Source organism: Phoenix dactylifera, chromosome 17 (assembly GCF_009389715.1).
Source record: "Phoenix dactylifera cultivar Barhee BC4 chromosome 17, palm_55x_up_171113_PBpolish2nd_filt_p, whole genome shotgun sequence".
Lineage (NCBI taxonomy): Eukaryota > Viridiplantae > Streptophyta > Magnoliopsida > Arecales > Arecaceae > Phoenix > Phoenix dactylifera.
Window position 1 is genome coordinate 15075181 of NC_052408.1, and position 19964 is coordinate 15095144.

The 19964-nt window shown below is 38.1% G+C and overlaps 2 protein-coding genes across 2 annotated transcripts; both read right to left on the reverse strand.

Moving 5' to 3' along the window:
• Positions 1 to 647: 647 nt before the first annotated feature.
• LOC103705583 lies at positions 648 to 12145 on the reverse strand. The gene is made up of 8 exons (XM_039115188.1): positions 11760 to 12145; positions 11158 to 11220; positions 9396 to 10109; positions 8728 to 8862; positions 6608 to 6691; positions 3997 to 4056; positions 3642 to 3731; positions 648 to 1098 (listed from the first exon to the last, which is right to left on the reverse strand). The coding sequence occupies exons 1-8, from the start codon at positions 12081 to 12083 to the stop codon at positions 811 to 813; spliced, it is 1758 nt and encodes a 585-aa protein (XP_038971116.1). The 5' UTR covers positions 12084 to 12145; the 3' UTR covers positions 648 to 810.
• A 4065-nt stretch (positions 12146 to 16210) lies between these two features.
• LOC103705546 lies at positions 16211 to 18871 on the reverse strand. The gene is made up of 2 exons (XM_008789300.4): positions 18454 to 18871; positions 16211 to 16521 (listed from the first exon to the last, which is right to left on the reverse strand). Exons 1-2 carry the CDS (start codon positions 18571 to 18573, stop codon positions 16408 to 16410), a joined length of 234 nt encoding a protein of 77 aa, XP_008787522.1. The 5' UTR covers positions 18574 to 18871; the 3' UTR covers positions 16211 to 16407.
• Between the last annotated feature and the right edge of the window lie 1093 nt (positions 18872 to 19964).

Genomic DNA, 19964 nt, shown 5'->3' on the forward strand with positions numbered 1-19964 from the left:
TCGTCTTTTAGATGCTGTCCTCGGGAAATTTGCCAGCTCAACCTCGTTCACGCGGCTGACTTCAACACGCATCCCTTGCCAATGATTTGCCCCTTTCGTTTTAGTTTTTGGTCGAAATGGCTGGCTTGCAGAGCTCTATAGCTCTCGAATACATACAGCCGCCGGCAGAGCGACAGCCATATCCCCGAGTCACTGGGGTAAAACTGAGAAAGCCTCCAATAGCGCGGAAACCATCCAATTAGTAGCCTCCATGTAGACATGTCCGACCACACAGGAGGTGATGTTTGATATAAGTCTTTCAACATCTGCCAGGAGTGGGGAGAGATCGGTGCCCTGCTACCCAAACAATGATCTACGTTTTTTTTTTGGAAACTAGATGACGATTTTCTTCAAAGACAAGAAGGCACTCGGCGTTTCTTTCAGGCAAAAGGACTGCAGGGATCCAGAGGAAGATCATGGTGTCATCAAAGCACTTACTCGGCGTGCAGAACAAGGGATTACCTGCCCGCAGGCAGTTGTGCGACCATATATCACCTCAGACAGCAAGTGCAAGCCCCTGTTTCTCCACGAACATCAACATGTTTGTCTCAACGTTCTTAAGACCACAGCTTTCCATATTTCTCTAATGCGCATTGCGTGTGCCAAACTAAAACAGAACGGAGGCTGCAAATACACTTCAAAGAGAGAGAAATCACAAAACCATATTAACACATTTCTTTTCTATTTTTACAACACTTTACAGGCACTGATCCTACCGAGCACTCAACTCAAAAGAAGGGAGGAAAGAAGTAACACTGGAAATTATATACTCTATTCACGGTTTGCTGCAGATACAGCAGGATCTTCTGTCTTTGATCTGTTGAATGATTTCTGAGGTTCCAAGACAGGCATATAAGCTGCTGTGGTCTTCTGGAAAAGATCTACAGCTGGCTTCTCAGATTCTCGAGGACTCGCAAGTTGCTTCTCAACAGCCTCAAACTTGGCGGTGGCCCAGGGTGCTGTTCCCACATTTCCAACAACGCTGGGAGCGTCCATAGTCAAAGACGCGATGGCATCTCTAGCGGCATACCACATGTAACCGCAAGCGGTGCACTCCAACTGATTAATTAAGAGCAAACGTAAAAGGTTAGTGCTCATTCCTGACAAGAAAACCGGGGGAAAGAAAAAAACAACTTGAGCTAAATTGCGGTTTAGGTGCACTAACGAACAGAGATGAGAGATACTATAACATAAAGGCATATGCTGACAGAATGATCATCAAGACAATAGGATCTATGCCTGAAGGAGGAAAGTATCATATGTTAAGAGCATAATTCCAACAAACTTGAGAATAATTTAGTACTTGAACCATAAAATATTGGATGCTTATACCATCCAACATTGGATCTCTCAACCGATGCTTGTGTAATTCATTAATCTCAACTTTAATAATAGATGTTGCCCTCAGCAATCCATTCATAACAAGGAGAATATTTCGAACCTCACCTCCAAAAAACCTCCCAAATAAGATGGCGCAAGCTTTTCTTTCTTTTTTTAATTACAACATGTTCCCATTTAACTTCCAAAGAATAGACTTGACCAACAGTCATGGACTATGTCCAAGAACAGTCTCGGTGAAACTTGATCCGACGAGTTACACACTCAGAAGACATTCTGCCCCAATGGATGATATTCCTGCAACAATCTAAGAATATCATGTCTCTCTTTTTTTTTTGTTGGTACACCGGCGTCTCACTACACTCGGACGTGAGTACGCCACGAATAGTCAGAATGTAAAACACGATCTAGGCCCTGCAGAACAGGGTCAGTGCCGTCCCACAAGAAGGCTCCAGAGTGACATGCTGCAAAGGAGGCGACCCAGTCTGCCGCATTGTTCACCTTCCGAAATACATGTGCGACCCAAAATGAGTCGAGACCCTCCAAAACCTAGCGTACATCCCAAACTAGTGGGTAGATCTGACCTGGTATGCCCGCTCCTGATCCAATCTAAACACATAATATCACTTCAACATTATCTGGCAAAGCAATATCTTGTCTCATCTCTGCATCACTCACTCTGCCGAAAATGATCCAAATTTATTGATAATTACAGTCTTGACTTGTAAACAGAACATTTTCAGCACACAAAAGCACAGTCGCTAAAATCTGAAGGAGAATAAGGTTTATTATCATACTCTGTTCATCACTCATGTTCAAAACACCAACTGTGAACCACAAGCATGCATCCTGGAGAAACTTTTCGGCACTTACATTGCCACCATGAATACAAAAGAATTAATATCAGATCTAGAGGAGCTACAATTCCTCAACCTTGGGCTTCAGGATCAACTCTTCTTGGACTATGAGTGTACTACTACAAAATTTCTAACTTTAGTATTAATTGTTTGAATCTGGAAACTCCTATATGTGTATAGTCCAGATATATTTTAGAAATTAAAATCAATGATTACTTAATAATTTACTAGCACTTTATTTTTTTAACTACATATATACTTGCTAGTTTGGGAGAAGAAGTTCAATGAGAGACTCGCTGTTTATGCATTCATTGCAAACCACATCCTGACAACACAATGCGTTGCTTCTAATATAAGGACTTGAAAACCCCCTCTCCCCGCAAAAAAATAAAAACAGGACAACCCCCCAAAGAAAACCAAAAGCCATTTTCCTCTCCCAGGTTGGCCCCCAGACATTAGTTTCAGAAGAGGTTTTGAAGAGCAATATATAGAATTAAGTGGTCTTTCCTTTAAAAAAAAAAAAAGTACCATACTGTCTCAATCAAGATTCGTTGTCTCGGTACCGGATTCTGTACCAGTGCCATACTAGCATAGTGCCAGTACGGTACGGTACAATTTTTGGTATACTGAGTATCGGTATGCCACTCATACCGAATATCGGTACCGAACCAATACGATATGGTATGCCCCGTACCGTCCGATTCGGACGAGTACAGCGTACCTTGGTCTTAATGCTTATCCTATATTAAATGATGATCAACACATTAATAAGGCCAATGCATAACAGAAATCTTTACTTTCTAAAGGCTAACAATTGGTGCCTCGGTTACGAAGAACTCAGTTGAAAATTGCTATACTTTGAACAAAGTTGTGGCTGCAATAGCAAGTAATATGAGCACTAAAAGCTTGAAAACAACTAAAAGTATTTTGTTCAATCCATAATTTCTCATTACTCAATTTAGTTCTCCTTCAGGTTTCACTAACTGATTTTCAAGATGCACTAAGCCATGTTATTAGGGGAACAATTTTATAAATTCTTTTCCAGAATGTTCCACCATAAAGGGAGCTACCACAAAAAATTGAAATGCCAACTTTTATAACATAACCATGAAAGATATAGCTGTATCTAACCATTTATTTGACACTTTTCAATCCATATAATGAAATATCTTATGTAAAATTTTCAGAATCATCAACAAAAAGAACAAATATCATTCTTTTTTTTTTTAATTTTTTCAAAGTTTCTTATAGTTTAGATGCAAGACAAGTTTTTGATAGATAAAGGTGCTAGAATAAGGATCTCTAGCTCCCCATCCAGGTAAGCAAACCACTCTGCAGTACAGATAACTGCAACAACAACAACAACAAAAGCAGAAACAAAAGCAGAAACAAAAATTATTTGCACACCTGGTATCTATCCCCATGACCTCCAGCTTGGATAATGTCAGCAATCCCTACTTTCTTCTCCGTGCATCTTGAACATCTAGCATCAGTCATCTGGTTGCACAAGCCCAACATTTGAGCATGAAATGAAGGTACGAACTTTCCTTCACAAATTTATATTTAAACAATACATATTGCTGCTGGAATTAGAAACTATCACTTGTCCTCCAGAAGTTGAACTGTACTTGCTTTCTCTTTAGATAAGTGACATTCTATAATTCACACTGGAGCAATTATCCTTTCAATATGATTTATGGTAATTCAGTTCTCATTAAGAATTTGCATGTATCAGCATATTCATGTAGATCAGCATATTCACCTGCAATTGTTTGGACTCTTCTGGTTCTGTTGTTGTTTTTTCTCCAGCAAGGAAACCATCCTGAAATGATCAAGGGGCATAGTTAAATATCAACCATATGCATGCACCATGAAAAAACAAAACTACAAACCATCTTGAAATTCTTAAGAGGCAGTCAGACAAATCATAGTCAGATATATGCACCAGGAAAAACAAACCGCAGATAAATGGAACATATATACCACACATATTTGAAATATAATAATTCCTTTTTCCCGCAATTACAAGTAATATTACTCATATCTAGCTTTTGTTCAATGACATGAATGCAATATGAATGTTATGGATGTCAGGAATGATGTTACCTATATGAGATGGTAGATCACCATGCAAATAACCAAAAGTTCTAGCGCTGATCTTTACTTGAGTAAATAAACTCAGCTTGATCCTCAAGAACTACATTGTCAACTATCGTAGTTAGAAGGTCACACTACACTACATAGCCTACTGCTCACTTATATGCGCACCCAGATACTATTTTGCTCACCTGTATAGAACCACCTTGACAATATTGCTTCTGCTATTCATATAGTGGACCGTATACCGAAACCTATCTTGAGAACAAAATCAAACATAGCACTCATGTATAAAAAACTGAAAAGGATTAATGTTTCGGGCTTTCAGCATTCAAAATATTAGTCATCCTCTTTCAGATTTCCAGTTACCAGGGGCTGGGGCGTGTTTGGACGGAAGTGATAAGCCTAAACTTAGCTTCCGCCAGACTCACCACTTCCACATGTTTGGTGAAACTGGGAACCAAACTGCTGTGCTCAAGCCTTCGCTAAACTGCTGATCTAACTTCGGCGGGTCAGGTCAGAATTAGTTCAGGAAGTGGATGCTCACACTTCTGAGCCGGGACTTCAACCAAACAACTGCCTAATTCTTAGTTTCTATTCCTCTCATGTTTTTTTAGAGAAAAGCAATAAAGAAAGAAGAGAAACAGATATCACGGAACTAATGAAGAATTTCTCAGTTTGATCAGAGATTTACTTTCTATCCATTTAGAATTGATCCAAGGTGACAATACATGCTAAAGTGTCCGGACAAGATTGCTGCCAACAGTCCTTAGCCCAACTTCTCTATCTAAAAATTCAAATATACTCTGATATACAACATCAGTGGTTTATTGCACCTTTGGATTCCCTGTGGGGTTCAATCTACGTATTTTTATCATGATTCTATTGGAACAGCCTCAACCAAATGAATAAAATGTTATCCTTATTCCTACTTGCCCATATAAATCATTAATTCTTCATATATTTGTAATATAGATTTTTTTGACACTATTAGGATAAAACATTCTCGAGAGTGCCTGCTGGACTTCCGCACTTTCAAAAACAAGATTCGCTGTACTGGTCGGTTGCATACCGTACCGGTATCAAACCAGTACACAGTCTCGTAGCATACCAACACTTGGTATGCCTCGCCGTTTCGTACCATACCGCGTACTGACACTATAATAGGATGGCACCGATGCAGGATCCAATACCGAGATGGCGAACCTTGTTCAATAATACTTCTGTAATATTTTTCCATAAGGGCAGCAACTAGGTTAGGTTGAGGGCATGCCCTAACCCAGTCCAACCTATGAATCCCTCAACCCTGACCCAACCCAACATGGTCTTGAGTTGGAATTTCTCTAACCAAAGCCAATCCAACCCTGTTATAAGCTAAATTCGGTTTGCGTTGGGTAGGCTAAGTCTGATTGGGTTAGTTGGGTTAAGTTGGATCATGCCATGTTAATTGAATAAAATGGATTAAATAAAAATTTTAAGATAGGAAAAAAGTTTGGGATATTTCTATTTAATTAATATTTATTGAATTAAGACCTCAATTGTTCATAAATTTCAATTATAAAGTTACACACAATTCAATAAGATTAAAAATACACTTATATAACTAAATAACCTATATGAAAAATACAATTATATAAATAAATAACCTATATGAAAAATACAATTATATAAATAAATAACCTATATGAAATATAAATGTCAATTATTTATTTATATGTCAGGTGCAGTTGGGTTAAGTTGGGTTGGGTTACGGTCAAGTTCGCATAGGGTTGGAAGTCAACCATAATCAAACCCTAACTGAGGTCTGGTTGGGATGTTTCAGCCCAAGCTCAACCCAAGCCTACCCAATGAGCGGGTTGGGTGGACAGGTTCGGGTTAGGCCCAACCTCAGTTGCATCCCTACTTCTTACAGCCTCCCTCAAACACAAACCTGATCGAAGCACCGGCTTTAGGCAACAAATTGTCATCCTCCAATTCCAATGGAAGTTTGTGGGCCAGGATCATAGAAAGATCATGCATTTCTTATTCTTATTACAGCCAATGGACATATCCCTCTAAAGCCCTATCCGTTATTAAAAGACCAAATAATCAGATGGTAAATATAAATTTACTGGTTACGCAATCTAACAGTTAAATGCATGTATATTTCATACACGTGTACAATAGACCATTCTACTTTGCATTGGTCCTATGAAGAGGCATGCAGATGTAGCAAACACAAAAAGAGATAATACAAAGAAACAATATTAGAAAAAATATTTGAAATGGATGCATACCTTCAGTTCATTGGGAGACATGTTCAGAATAACTGCAGGGTCCAATTCTTTATTCAGTAGGCGTCTAGCTAACATCACATTGTTCTGCATGAATATAGGGAGGAAATACCAACGACTGCTTAGCAACCCCAAATATTTTAAGTATATAAAAGTTAATTATTATAGTTCAGCAAAAGCATTAACAATGAAATCTAACATTCCGGAGTGAAGAATTATTGGTAAAACAGAAAAAGTATGGAGAAACGTATATGCTAAAATTACATAAACAGATCAAAGAAGAACAATATCTGTGGATGTGTGAAGCAAGAGCTATATCCATCTTATCATGGGATACATACATCACAAAGATCAAAAGATAATGCTACCATAATTTGATGCAAATTCACGAATCTGCAATGAAATAGAAATATAAAAAAAGATCCATATGAGCTTTAATGAAAATACATTTTTTGAAACAAGAAATTTATTTGTTGACTAAAAATTGCCACAAGATAAAGGATTCACATGTACAGCACAGTTGAATCTCCAATTTGAGCACAAATACTGAGATAATTTATATCAAGGAAGAAAACTCAGACAGGAAGCTTAGTTTTGGGGTTCAGCTGAATATTGACTCAAAGAACACTATCAATGCCAGCAAAGCCCCACTAAAAAAAGTAGCCGGCTGATGTTAGGTTGACAGTCAGTTTCATGGGTCAAACTATGAAATTACTGACTCAAAATAGCTGGGATAATGCTTGATAATTATACTTATTGTTATGCAAAGATCAACAAAGACTTTCCATATTGTTTGATATCAAAGCGCCAAATTCCAGCATCGATAGCATTAGGTCCACACCTTCTAATAGCAAGGTGATGAAGGACACAATAAGAAGCTCTAATGTCACAAGAATGACTTGGAAAACTAGGGCTGTTAACAGGTCAGCTCAGGTCTGAGTACCTCCCTACATGGTCTAGACTAACTGGGCGTGTCTAGAACTCAGCTTTTACCAAAACCCTCAACCATGAATCAGGTCAGGCTGGAGTCCCAGTAGGTAAAACCCATTATAGTTTGATACTGTACCCAACACTCAAAGGGTACAGTCTGGGTCCAATACCCAAGTGAGTACGATAGTGCATGTCCTCTGGATATTTCACTAATGACCTATTACCAAGGGTGATGAGTATTTTTACAAGAAACATAAAGGTTGTAAAACCATAAATATAATCATCAAGCCTTCATCCCAAATAACTGGGACTGGCTTTATAGATCCTCATTCACCAAAGTATAAGAACAAAACAACACATTATATACCATATAAGCTATCGAGTCTCTTCCTGTTGGCTTGAGTTCCTGCAAAACTAGTCCCAAAACTTAATGTATTAGATGGACAGCTCAGATCATGACAGGTACACTTTTGCTAGACCTGGACCCAAGACCTGGAACATGGAAGTTTTAAATGTCTATTTTTGTATTCATGCCTAATCATTAGGATTGTAAGTCTTGACAAGGTCTAGGTCCATAATTCTTAGTGATAACCTTATGAAAAGCTGGAAATAACCATGGACTTATATGCAAGAGGAATTTTCAACAAAGCTCAATAAGATCTTGGCATAGGGGCGAAAGGTAATTAAGAAACTTCATCTTCCTCAAATGTTTTTGAAGGAAGAAAACTTACATCAAAGTCATCTGAAGGGTAAAAGGAGAAACAACTTTTTGAGAAGAACATTGTCTAACATACTGAATGGTGGTCAGAAGCTATAATTTTTGAGAGGATGAAGTTTTAATTACAAGTTCTAAACATGGGCACTAAGTCCAGATTATGAGTAAAGGACCCTGATTCACAATTAAAAATGTTAACAGCATATAATTTTCAAAAAGTAACTCCCTGTAGTATTACTTGCATGCAAGCCACATCAGTCATAAAGGAAGATTATTAGGAAAAAAACTATGAAAATTAATTTCAAACTATTACACGAGCTCTCTGAAAGCAGTTTCAGAGTTGCAAGGAGGCACAAATTATAAACATAATACAGACTGATATTTTGAATGCTGATACTCGAACATTTTATGTAAGGGCAAGATTACAAGGATAGCTATGATACAATGAAGTAAAGCTAACTGCAAACAATTATTCTACCTTGAGATTGAAATCCAACTGCCTCATTTTCTGGTTATATTTCTGGAAATCGGGACCCAGAGTTTCATGTGTAGCTCTCTCAAGGGCAGTTATTGCTGGGACAGCATCATCCGGCCAGCAAATTCTTCCAGCAGACTGCAGAAACAGTACTTGATAAATAATAAAAGAGGTAGAAAGAAATGAAAGGAGATATTATTTTGTAATTTCACTGTATCTTGTAAATATTCAAAACTTGAAATTTTATGCATAAGATCTATATTAACAAAAATAAAACCAATGTTATAACCAATCATTGTAAGCGAAACAGATAGCAAACATCATTGGTTAGACAGCTATTAAAATACTCAATTCCTGTAACTGATTACTTAAATAAAACATAAAACATAACATAGTTACTATATCATGAGGTTCCTCAATACAATCTGTAAGCTAAGGTTAACAAAAGAAAATGATTAAGAGGAGGTGACAAGATGCTAATTGCCATATTGGCCCAACAAGATTCTGGAGATGATGACCCATGGCATATTGGATTTTCTTCTAAAAATAAACCTGTGTGCTTGCTTACAAGAAAGCTAATTTTTCCCACCAGAAAGATAATCCATATGACCTTATGATATCCTGTGAAAACACAGTACGATTGGCAGGACAGGAACATATGCACCACTTACATTGTCTGCACGGTTGTTGCCAGTTGTGTTATGATCTGAAGCACCATTACCTGTCCTTTTATCCTCAGCTGATGCATCTTCTTTTGAATTGCATGCAGCTTTAATTCCTTGTAGAAGCTTATCCAACCACTTATCGCGATATGAATCACCAGTCAATGCTTTGAATTTTGCTAGGATTGCTCTATACGCTGTACAGCTTCCAGGTGTATCTGCTCTGGTCAGATAGTCAGACCTCTCAGGAGCATCTTCGGTTCTTGAGACATCGATGGGATGCATGCGTTGTTTACCAAGGTTCTTTTTACTCATTGACTGATCAGCATCATCAGCAGGAGCAACTTCAGGCTCAATATCTGGAAGATCTCCTAAACGCTCAAATGTTTTCTTAACAAGAAGATCAATTTCATGTTGTTTACTGTCTTCATAATCTTTGTCAGTTAATCTCCAGAGCTTTTTCTCAACAGTGTCATACACCTTTTGCACGATAAAACCTGGATGTTCTGACCGAAGTGGTAACTTCTTGTTTAAAGGCACGAAGTGGACAATACACTTGTGCATCACGGATTCAGCTGGAACCTCATCTAGATGGAAACTGTAGAAGAGCTCCCTGGTATCTTGTGCTTCCCAGCTCCCGCCATTTTTTCTTTCAGCTTCTTCAGGACGGTAAAACCACTGCCCGGTAACCATCATACTGCCATCTGCATCTTGAGTTATATCCTAATGCAAGAAAGAAGCATAAATAGTTTAAGACAGACAAGTAAAACAAATGAATATCAATGCCATAAAAACTTCAACCAGAAGATTCAGGGAGAAAGTGTGAGAAGGACAGGATCAAGAATTGCGTAATATAGTGCAGAAAAGCACGAAGTTAATTTTTCTACATATAATCTAGATACACAGTTCAAAATAAGGTCTTACCACAAGGTATAAGAAAGTCATGTAGATGAATATAAAAAAGCAAATGGTATAACATGCCAGATTGAACCAAAATGCTATGTACTTGACATTGGGACATACATCACACTCAAATAAACAGAAAAAGCCTTGAGTTCCTATAGCATTGCACGTCATAGCTAGTAGTCATAGCGCATAAACAGCCTAGAACTTTGTGGAGCCAAAACAAAGAGATAGATGACATGCAGAAGCAACAATGACAGCAATGAAAATGGATTATGATTGTTTTTGACAAGTTTTTTTTTTTCTGAAACTAAATGAAACTGAGTGTTATAAAATCTATCAACTGGATCATGCATGCTGAATGATAGGACACAAATAATGCTTCTAACATCAGAAAACATCTATAATTTAGAATTTCAAATTAATGGATAGGATACAAAGTAATCTCCCTCGCCCTTTCTCTCAGAAGAAGTAAGGCAATATAACTACCAGTAGATCTGAGGACTGAGGGGCTTACAACAAATAGACTCGGGGACGGTAACCTTCATATGGGCAAGTGCACATGCCTTTCGTGTTGAATAGGGAGAGGGCAAGGAGATACAGACTTGGTCCCAAGCAAATGGTGTGAAATTTGAAGTGTAATCATGGTTATGCATCGTTTCATGCTAAATAGTTCTCTTTCCACAAAATGACCAAGTTCAAAGAATCCCAAGGAAGTAATTCTAGTGTTCAAATATTTCAATTTTTTAACCAGCTCATGCAGAAAACACTTACTGTCACATTATCACATTTCATATCCAGTTCAACGAACTGTAGAAAGATCAAAACAAATGAACCCAGTCTTACAATCAGCAAACAAGAAATTCACCTTAATAATCGCAACATAGGGTTTCTGCTTCTTATCCTCTGGAGTCAGGAGTACCGGATCTTCCTACATGCAGCATCCAAAAAAAAAAAAAAAAAAAAAATGACAATCAAACACTATTCTCCTCCATTTTCCTCTACTCCCTACAAAAAAAAAAAAAGTTGATCCCTTATGAAAATCCAAGAAGCAAAAAAGAGCAATCGTCAAACATCCATCTCCCACAGCAGATCGAGAACATCAAAATTCCAAAATACCAAAATGAGCAAACATAGCCAGAAAACAAGAAATTTCAAAAAAAAAATCAAGTCGACCCTCGAACACTACCAAATATAGCAAACAGTCTAACAAAGCTAAGAACTAAACAAGAAAACTCCTCAATAATCCAACTCCCACAGCAAACGAAGAACATTAAAAACCCTAGAATACGGTAAAGAACAAAGATAGCTCAAGATACGGAAAATTTTCAAGAACAATGTAAAAATCGTAGATACTCGCAAATCCGAGCATTAAACAAGTGAAATCTTCATGAATCCAATTCCGGGAGCAAACGAAGATCACCAAGAACCCCACCATGCGACTAAGATTAAAGATGTCCAGAACCTCACCAGCTCGAACGTATTTCCGTCGTACTCGAAGGAGCAGTAGTGCCGCTTCTTCCGCTTCCCTTTGCCAGAAACCCTAAGCACCCGCCCCTTCGGCTTCGCGTCCTCCAAGGGCGGCTCCTCCTCTTTCCCGTTCCCTCCACCTCCGCCTCCGCCGCCACCGCCGCTACTGCTTCCGCCGGCGGCATCGCCGCCTCTGCTCTGCGGTTCCTTCTCCTCGTCCTCCACGCGGAGCTTCTTCCCCTTCCTCCGCTCGCCGGCGTCGTTCCTCGTCGGCTCCTCCTCGTCCTCGCTGGTCGAGACTTGCGTGAACCGCCTCTTTCCCATGGGGAACTTGTGATCGTTGCCGCGGCCGAGAGGAACTAGGGGCGCGCCAGCAGACAAGGGGGGCCGCGGCTCCTGCCTCTTATATAGCAGGCGCGTTTACAAATAGCTCTTCCGGGGGCTTGAAATTACTCAAATGGCACCACTTAAGTCGGTCATAATGTTATAGGACCAGGGAATGAGACTGGGACACTCACGGTTGGTGCAACGGCCGAAGCTCCTCTTCTCCTCTTGCCCCCTGCACTCCTGGGCCTCGAACTGGGGCCCGATCTGGGGGTGCACTGGCGGCTTCCCCGTCATCGCTCGCGTCGCGTCGTTGGAGGGTGGCTGGGGGAAATGCCATCGTAGTTGTACAGACCGGAATGGAAATAAACTAACCAAACGGACGAGGAGTTAGGATAACGAACCGGTAAGGAATAAAGATTGAGTTGAATTGATCTTGGTTTGAAATTTATGAGAAGATACATGTAGTCAAATTAACATGTAGCTTGATCCATTACAAATTACGATACTATTAAAAATAAGTGCAAAGATCAAAATATTAGATGGCAGAATTTCTTTTATTCTCAAAAGGTGGCGGGATATCTAACTGAAGTTTAGAATATTTTTTTAAGGAATTTATCTCTGACATTAGAGAGCTTAAACCTGCAGTAAAAAATAATGCATCACAATTATTAAGAAAACAGTAAAATGTGTTAAGAAATCGCAAGAGCAAACAAAGCCATGCACAACCATACATACACAAAGTCAACTTGGAATCATAAGAATGGGATGGCCATGACAATCGCCAAATTAGATGAAACCAATACAAAATCTACATAACAAACAAATATTAGTCTCCCATATAGAAAGATAAATGTGAAGATGAATGTATGATCTTAATGGTTGATTATATCATGGCTAACATATATTTCTCTATTTTTCTTAGAAAAATATTTATATCCTCTAAAAGTTTTATAAAGAGGTTGGAACTTTAATATCATCATGAAAATAGCTCTTCATCATATCTAGAAAGATCTTTAGTTGTTTTCTTGTGCATTTTGACCCAAGCAATTTGATCGAATAGATTTTTTTCTCATTTTCCTCTAAAGATATTAGCATGTTGTAATTTAGTGCTTTGATGAGGCAAGGTTATCTTGACACCAAATGCCTCCTCAAAGGAAGCCAGTCAAGAAAAATGCACCTATTATTTTCTAAAATTACATAAATGTCATTGGTTCAAAAATTAATGTCATTACTCTTGTTAGATGGAATTTTTGGAGATGCAATATGAGCAATAGTATTTGACACCATCAGTGTACAACCTATAGCTCTCTCTCTGTGTGTGTGTGTGTGTGTGTGTGTGTGTGTGTGTGTGTGTGTGGCAAGAGCTGGCGAATACCCCCAAGATCTTTGGAATACAATACCAGCCTAAGTAGCACTTACAATTGAAGACTGGTGAGGAAATTGGCTATACAATATGAGAAGGAAGATTAATTGCAATACTGGCAACGCAATCTGTAAGTTGATTGCTTTCATATGGTATGCATGAAGTTTGGAAAAGCGGAAGAGATTGTGCCCAAGCTCCAATATTATGGCGATAAAGATGGCAGATAGAGTAATTAGCTCCAAATTAAAATATTATTAGATAATATTATTAAATGTCATAGGATCTACAAGTTGTGCATGAATCCCAAAAGTATATTGTGAGTGATATTGGGATACTGGGGATCAGGATCACACATATTAAATGAACTTTTAAGGGAAGGAAGGCAACAAATTCGTGATTCATATGTTTCAATTGAGGTTATTTTAACATGGACTCGTGTGCAAGGATAAGGGCTGTTCGCAGGTTCCGGTCCCTCTTAAGGGAGACTAGGAGTTCAAAAATACCTCATCGGGCGGACCAGATGTTAAAAGAATGGTCAAGAGGGACTTACTGTTACAATCCAGTCCCATAGGGATCGGTCAATAAGTTCTCCTTTAATTAATCAGTGTATCATTTGCTTTAAAGAGCGAGTTTGTCAACAAACATTTTATTGTATTACGTATATGAAGAAAATACTTAGCGACGACAAATTTTAAACTGTGGGTGAGAGGAACTGGGTTCAAATGTCAAGGCATGGGATGAAGGTCTATGTTGCCGTGATATTCTGAACTGAGGTTGGTATCCGCCCGTCGTGTGCCGAGGCCGGTAAGAACCGAAGCATGCGGAGGTCGAGCAAACTTGGATGGGTTGAAACCGAGGTCAACTTGCAAAGAAGTCTGTTTGCTAGAAAATTTTTCGCAGGAGACCCTCCGATACTTAAGTTAAAAATCTAAAGCAATGGTGGAAGGAAGAAAATATACTAAGAGGAGTATGTGTTAGCTTATTTGAGGCTCCCTAGGTCATCTTTATATATAGGGTAGGTTAGATCGATGTCTATTACATGATTTGGTGCAACATGTCACAATTGCATGATAATGGTCAGTTGCGCATTAACGACATGGTAATTGCTCCATGCGAGTAGCATGCGGCGATAATTGCGTTGATCGTGTGTTAATTGTAGCTTCGGTGTAACTATTAATCTTTATTGCACCTAGCAAAATAATACCTCGGTTCATATCAAAGTCATTCATTTCAGTCACAACTGCAGTCAAGGAGGTCGATTCGGATCGAGGTCAACATGTCCAATGTTCTCCCTATCAGTATGATTTTAAGTTCGCTGGGAAGAAAGAAAGGAACTTCTATTACACCTTGATGCCATTCTTTATACGTTATAGGCTCTACACAATGTGCACAAATCCCAAAGTATACTGCGAGTGGTATTGGAATATTTGGTGCCTTAACCATGTATATTAAATGAATTTTCAAGGAAGGCAATATAGTTGGCGGTTCATATGTTAGTGTATCATGGGCTTTAAAGAACGAGTGCGGAACGGAGATTTTGTTCTGTTGCCTCCAAATATCAGAAAATTGAAGTACTTATGAGGATAAATATGGTCTCCTCTGCAGAGTAGATTAGACGTTTCTATCACACCTCGGCGTCGCTCGTAGTTTCTTAAGAATTTAAGCTTCTTTTTTTTTTTTTTTTGTGCAACGGTGGCCCATGTTAATCTAGTATGAATACAGCCAACATGATGAAAAAAAAATGATGTGGCACAAATCTCAAAAATATACTGAGGGATATTAGGAGACTGTGGATCTAAACCATGCATATTAAATGAACTTTTAAGAAAAGGAAGGTAATATATATGGTTGGAGGATTTATATGCTCTAATGAATGAGTATCATATGTTTTAGAGCTTTTGGTAAAAAAAAATATTGCTTTCAGAAAAAAAGAGGGCGAAAAATATGGTAAGGAATGCCAGAAATTTTGTGCAAATGCAATCTTAGCATTAACAAAAACATAAAACAACACAACAATGAAAACAAATTCTAAGATAATCTCATCTTAAAATCTTGTCTTGCAACAATTTCTGCTGACAGCACTGCTTAAAGAACATAATGTTCAGGGTGAAGAAGCCAACATCCATCGGTACAGTAAAAACTTGTCACCCCACGTCCTTTTTTAATTCCTAACCATAAGCCAGAATAATACAAGGGGTGCTAATTTCACCGTTATAGCTATTGGAGTAACTAGATGTGGATCTCTCGGTATTCAACTTTCCAAACCAAATCGACAATGTTTCAAGTAACCTTTAAGATCCATATTCCTTCATTAAGAGAAATAAAGAGAGATCATAAAAGCAGACCTTGCCGGTAACATGTTAAAGGTCAGATAGAAAAGAAAGAAAGAAGAACAGCATTACACTGGATAATTTTTGGGTGAGTCTACTAGGGAGCCAGGAATTAATTTTCTGGAAGCAAAAGCAAACCTTCAACCATAAGTTTGGTTCAGATTATATTGTCTAGTTATCATTTGCGATTACCACCCCTAACTCTTAGGGTTCATGTCATTTTGTAACAACTCCAAGCATTCAAAAATTATTATGTTCATTAAGAAAAACATAACATGATGGCCGGACCAGCATGCCAATTCTCCCCAAAAAAAGACCTGTATGATTATTTATTATAATATATCCCTAAGATTTCTATCTGTGCCGCGATATGAAAGACTATTTGAAGTGGCATGACATATTAAATCTTCAAAGTTGAAAAGACTAAATCATTTGTGTGCAGGCATCAAAGTCGTCATCTAGAAATTACTTAGCTTACAGGGAGCCAAAATTATCCATGATACAGCATATATTGGACTGCTACAATTTCATATACATTACAGAAGTTTACTGCAAGCATGACCAGAGAGGTCTCCTGCACTTAATAACACTAGTGTTGAACCTGGATTACTCCAAGCAGATGACGTTTCTATTTTACATCATTATATTTTGATTTCTCCTTCTCATTTTCATGTACTTCTTTGTCTTGACCAAAAATAAGCCTCTTCAGAGATAATTCCACTGATTCTATAGCCCTCTTTATCTGAAATAAATCATTTTCACAGTTAGAGCAGCATATGGAGCAAAAAAAGCCATAAAACCTAATCAATGCAGAAGACCGATCAAATAGCAATATTTCCTTGAAGAAAATGGAATATTAGGTGCTTCACAAAAGACAGAAAACTGAAACATCAAGCAGATATAAGATAGCTAAAAAAAAGAAAAGAGGAAAAAGAAACATTTGATACGATACCTATCCAATTTAGAAATGTTGAAAGAAATATGATCATCTAGAGGTATTGGGTTAGATGCCACTACATGGATAAGTCCTGGTGAGAAACTGTAGCATGAAGAGAGATTTCAGCATCCGCAAGTGAAGAAACATGTTTAAGTCACAATATGACAACAGTGTCGCAAATCCAATTTTGTGACATGAATGGCATAGCAGAGTATGAATGGAAAAATTGAATAAGGGAAAACTCTGCACAGAGAAAAGGTAGCATATCATATTACAAGAAAAAAAATTCTACAGCATGCATGTTTGGTTCATGGCAACAAGTGAATATCCTGTCTCAAGACTCAGGTGGCTCCTGAATTGATAACATAAAAGTCTAGTCAACAAGAGAAGCAAACGGAGCCTGCCACTAAAACTATGAAAAGGCAGCAGAAATCCGAATTCATTGATCTATTGCAGAGCGAGGTTCAAAAGAGGTACCATGGGAACTATATGTCAATAAACTTTAACAGATTTCCTTGATGAAAATTCTTGGTAATCTCACCTCCTTTTCACTACCAAAAAGAAAACAAAAAGAACACAACAGTAACAATAACAAAGAACAAGAGCTTTTTTCAACAATTAATGAAAATCTCATGCAGCTATTGACAACCGCATAAACTAGTAAAATAGAGAGTTGAGTGATTATCTTTATCATCCCATCTTTAAATGCTCCTTTAGCAAGAAACTCTAATGAGAGGGTACACCAAATCCGAGGCATTTAGAGCATTAAGGGCGCATTTGGTTTGCGATAGGAGCCGGAATCGGAATTAGAATCAGAATGAATTGGAATGGAAATCAAAATGGCCATATCCTTCTATGTGTTTGGTTCGTGACTGAAATTGAAATTGGAAGTGGAATGGAATTTAAATACTATGGGAGAGTGGGGATTAGGTTTTGGAGGATTGTGGCATTCTTATTTTCCTCTGGAATTAGAATGGAAATGGAACTCCTCCCAACCAAATGGCTAGAATGGGGGTCGCTCATTCCCATTTCCATTCCAAAGTTCAATTGCCCTCAAACCAAACATGCCCTTGAAGTAGTACTTTTAATGTCCCGTGTTGGTCTAAAAATAATGATCAGCTAATGCGAATTCCAACCGACCCAATTATTCTTCCCCCAACCATTTCATAAAACTGAAACCATAAAGAATCAAAAATCCTTCAAACATGAGATGTACATCCTGCGTGGTGTTCTAAATCAAACAGTCGGAAGTTACGTATTACTCTTGCAAGATGCTTCGATCGATATCAAAACAATGAAAGACAACAACTTTTATTTTGAGACTTGCATCAAAAGATCCAGGATGTTGCATTCTCCAAAACTCCAATCTTTAGTTCAAGGTGATCAAAGCTTTGATGTGGAAGCTACAGATTTTTGCAAAAACGAACCAATCAATGTCGGCAGAAAAGTTAGGGCTTTTTAATTTTTTTCATCAATTACCGCTAATTTTTTTCAATTTTAATGAAGATCGAAGTGGCAATAGTAGGATTTAGACTCTAGAGCGAGGAGGAAAACGATTAAGAAGTCATTTTGCGAATCAAAATAAAAAGAATTCCAGAAAAAAATCTTCCATAAAAAAAAAACCTCCAAGATAAAAACCTTCTAGTAACAAGAAATCAATGGATTTGATGGCATGAACACAAGAAACGACTCCAGAATTAGAGAATAAGTAAGGAAAAATGAGCAAAAAAGGCTCACGGGAGCGAGGGCATTCTCCTGGGGGCCATAATCGGCAGTGAGGAGGAAGTAGGCGGCGGTGGCCGTGGCTACCATTGTGGTCCTCCGTATCAGCTTGTCCGTCTTTGGATCCATCGCCATCGAATGTGCTCCTCTCGCTCGCTCGCTCTTTTTACTCTCTCAGCAATCGGGGCCACCGTCTCTCGATAGACTGCAAGATTAGTCTGTTGGTGAAATTATTTAAACTCCCTCGAGGAAACTTAAAGAGTCGCTAAGCGACAAGCTTTCCATAAAGTCAGCAGTGACTGTCATGTCTCTCGAGCATTTCATCGAACGGTTGCTGTTCTTCGCCAACCTTACGACACTCTTCGCCCTTCCCTCTCCAGCCCGCGGCATGCGACGAGGACTGCGGCGTGCTCGGAGGATTTCGCCGCAATTTGCCGACTTTATTTTATGCGCAGCATATTGAGGAAACGTTATTTCTAGCTAGCTGGTTGAGCCCGCAAGCCATAAGCTTGATAATTGGCAGGCGATGCCCACTATAAAATTAGACATTGTTGGGAAAATTTCATTCTAGGCCACTTATTAATCCTTAAAATACTCAAAAGTACTTGATTCTCAACTTTATAAATACTCAGTGGAACTAGCCAAATACAACATACGTGGAGCTGTCAAGATAAATTATTTTATAAAACCACATTTAACATTAAGGCTGTAAATAGATCGAATTGTCTCATGATCCAATGTGATCCAATTTGCTTAGACTCGAACCGATCAATATTGAAAGATTCGTGGAGCTGGATCGGATTCTAAAATTGAACCAATTTTATTTTTCGGGCTGGGTCTGAATTTAGTAAATTTGGACCAAATTCGGATCTGGCTCGACCCAAATTTGGAAACCCGTTAGCCCTGCAAGCGTGAATGAAACGCATGTATGTCCTGTTCATCCAAAAAAAATGAACAAAAAATAAGAGTAAATAGATAAAATAAATTGCAAACATCCATTGAAGCGGCTGGAAAGATAGTTCATTACTATTTGTAAGAATACTCTATGCTATTCTCTTGCTGCTGCCATCTCCTTTTAGCTTGATCAAGAAGCTTGTCTCTTTGTCAATGATCACTTTCAGATTATCTCTCGTCTTTGTTTTTTGAGGTACAGAAATTTTTTTACTGAATCAAAAATTCTGAATCTCTATTATTTTTCTTTCTATTAACTGTAGAGTACCTTGCCTCGCATTTTTTTTTTATATAATTTTTATCTTATTAATAATGTTTGGTGGTATCTTGCCTCCCGTAAAAAAAAAAAGATAAAATAAATAACTGAAAATTAAGTGCTAAAATGGAGAGCAAAAAATTCTAATCTTGCTGGCTTATACCACCTAGACAAGTAGATGTCTGGTACGCTAAATTTCATAATCAGAGTATTACTTGTTGATACAATTTGTTTCAAAAAAATATAGATTAATGATGTCATGTATAGTCCGCAGCTTACATAGAATTTATATCTTTTTCTGCAAAAATAGAATGTGAAC

What these genes read in the sequence shown, in the direction of transcription:
- LOC103705583 (XM_039115188.1), bottom strand. Translation starts at nt 12,083, where the DNA reads ATGGGAAAGAGGCGGTTCACGCAAGTCTCGACCAGCGAGGACGAGGAG. An exon ending in ACGGAAATACGTTCGAGCTG is followed by an intron (nt 11,221 to 11,759) that starts GTGAGGTTCTGG and finishes TGCTGCATGTAG; the next exon opens with GAAGATCCGGTACTCCTGAC. An exon ending in GTCATGGGGATAGATACCAG is followed by an intron (nt 1,099 to 3,641) that starts GTGTGCAAATAA and finishes TTAATTAATCAG; the next exon opens with TTGGAGTGCACCGCTTGCGG.
- LOC103705546 (XM_008789300.4), bottom strand. Translation starts at nt 18,573, where the DNA reads ATGGCGATGGATCCAAAGACGGACAAGCTGATACGGAGGACCACAATG. An exon ending in AGGAGAATGCCCTCGCTCCC is followed by an intron (nt 16,522 to 18,453) that starts GTGAGCCTTTTT and finishes GATTTATTTCAG; the next exon opens with ATAAAGAGGGCTATAGAATC.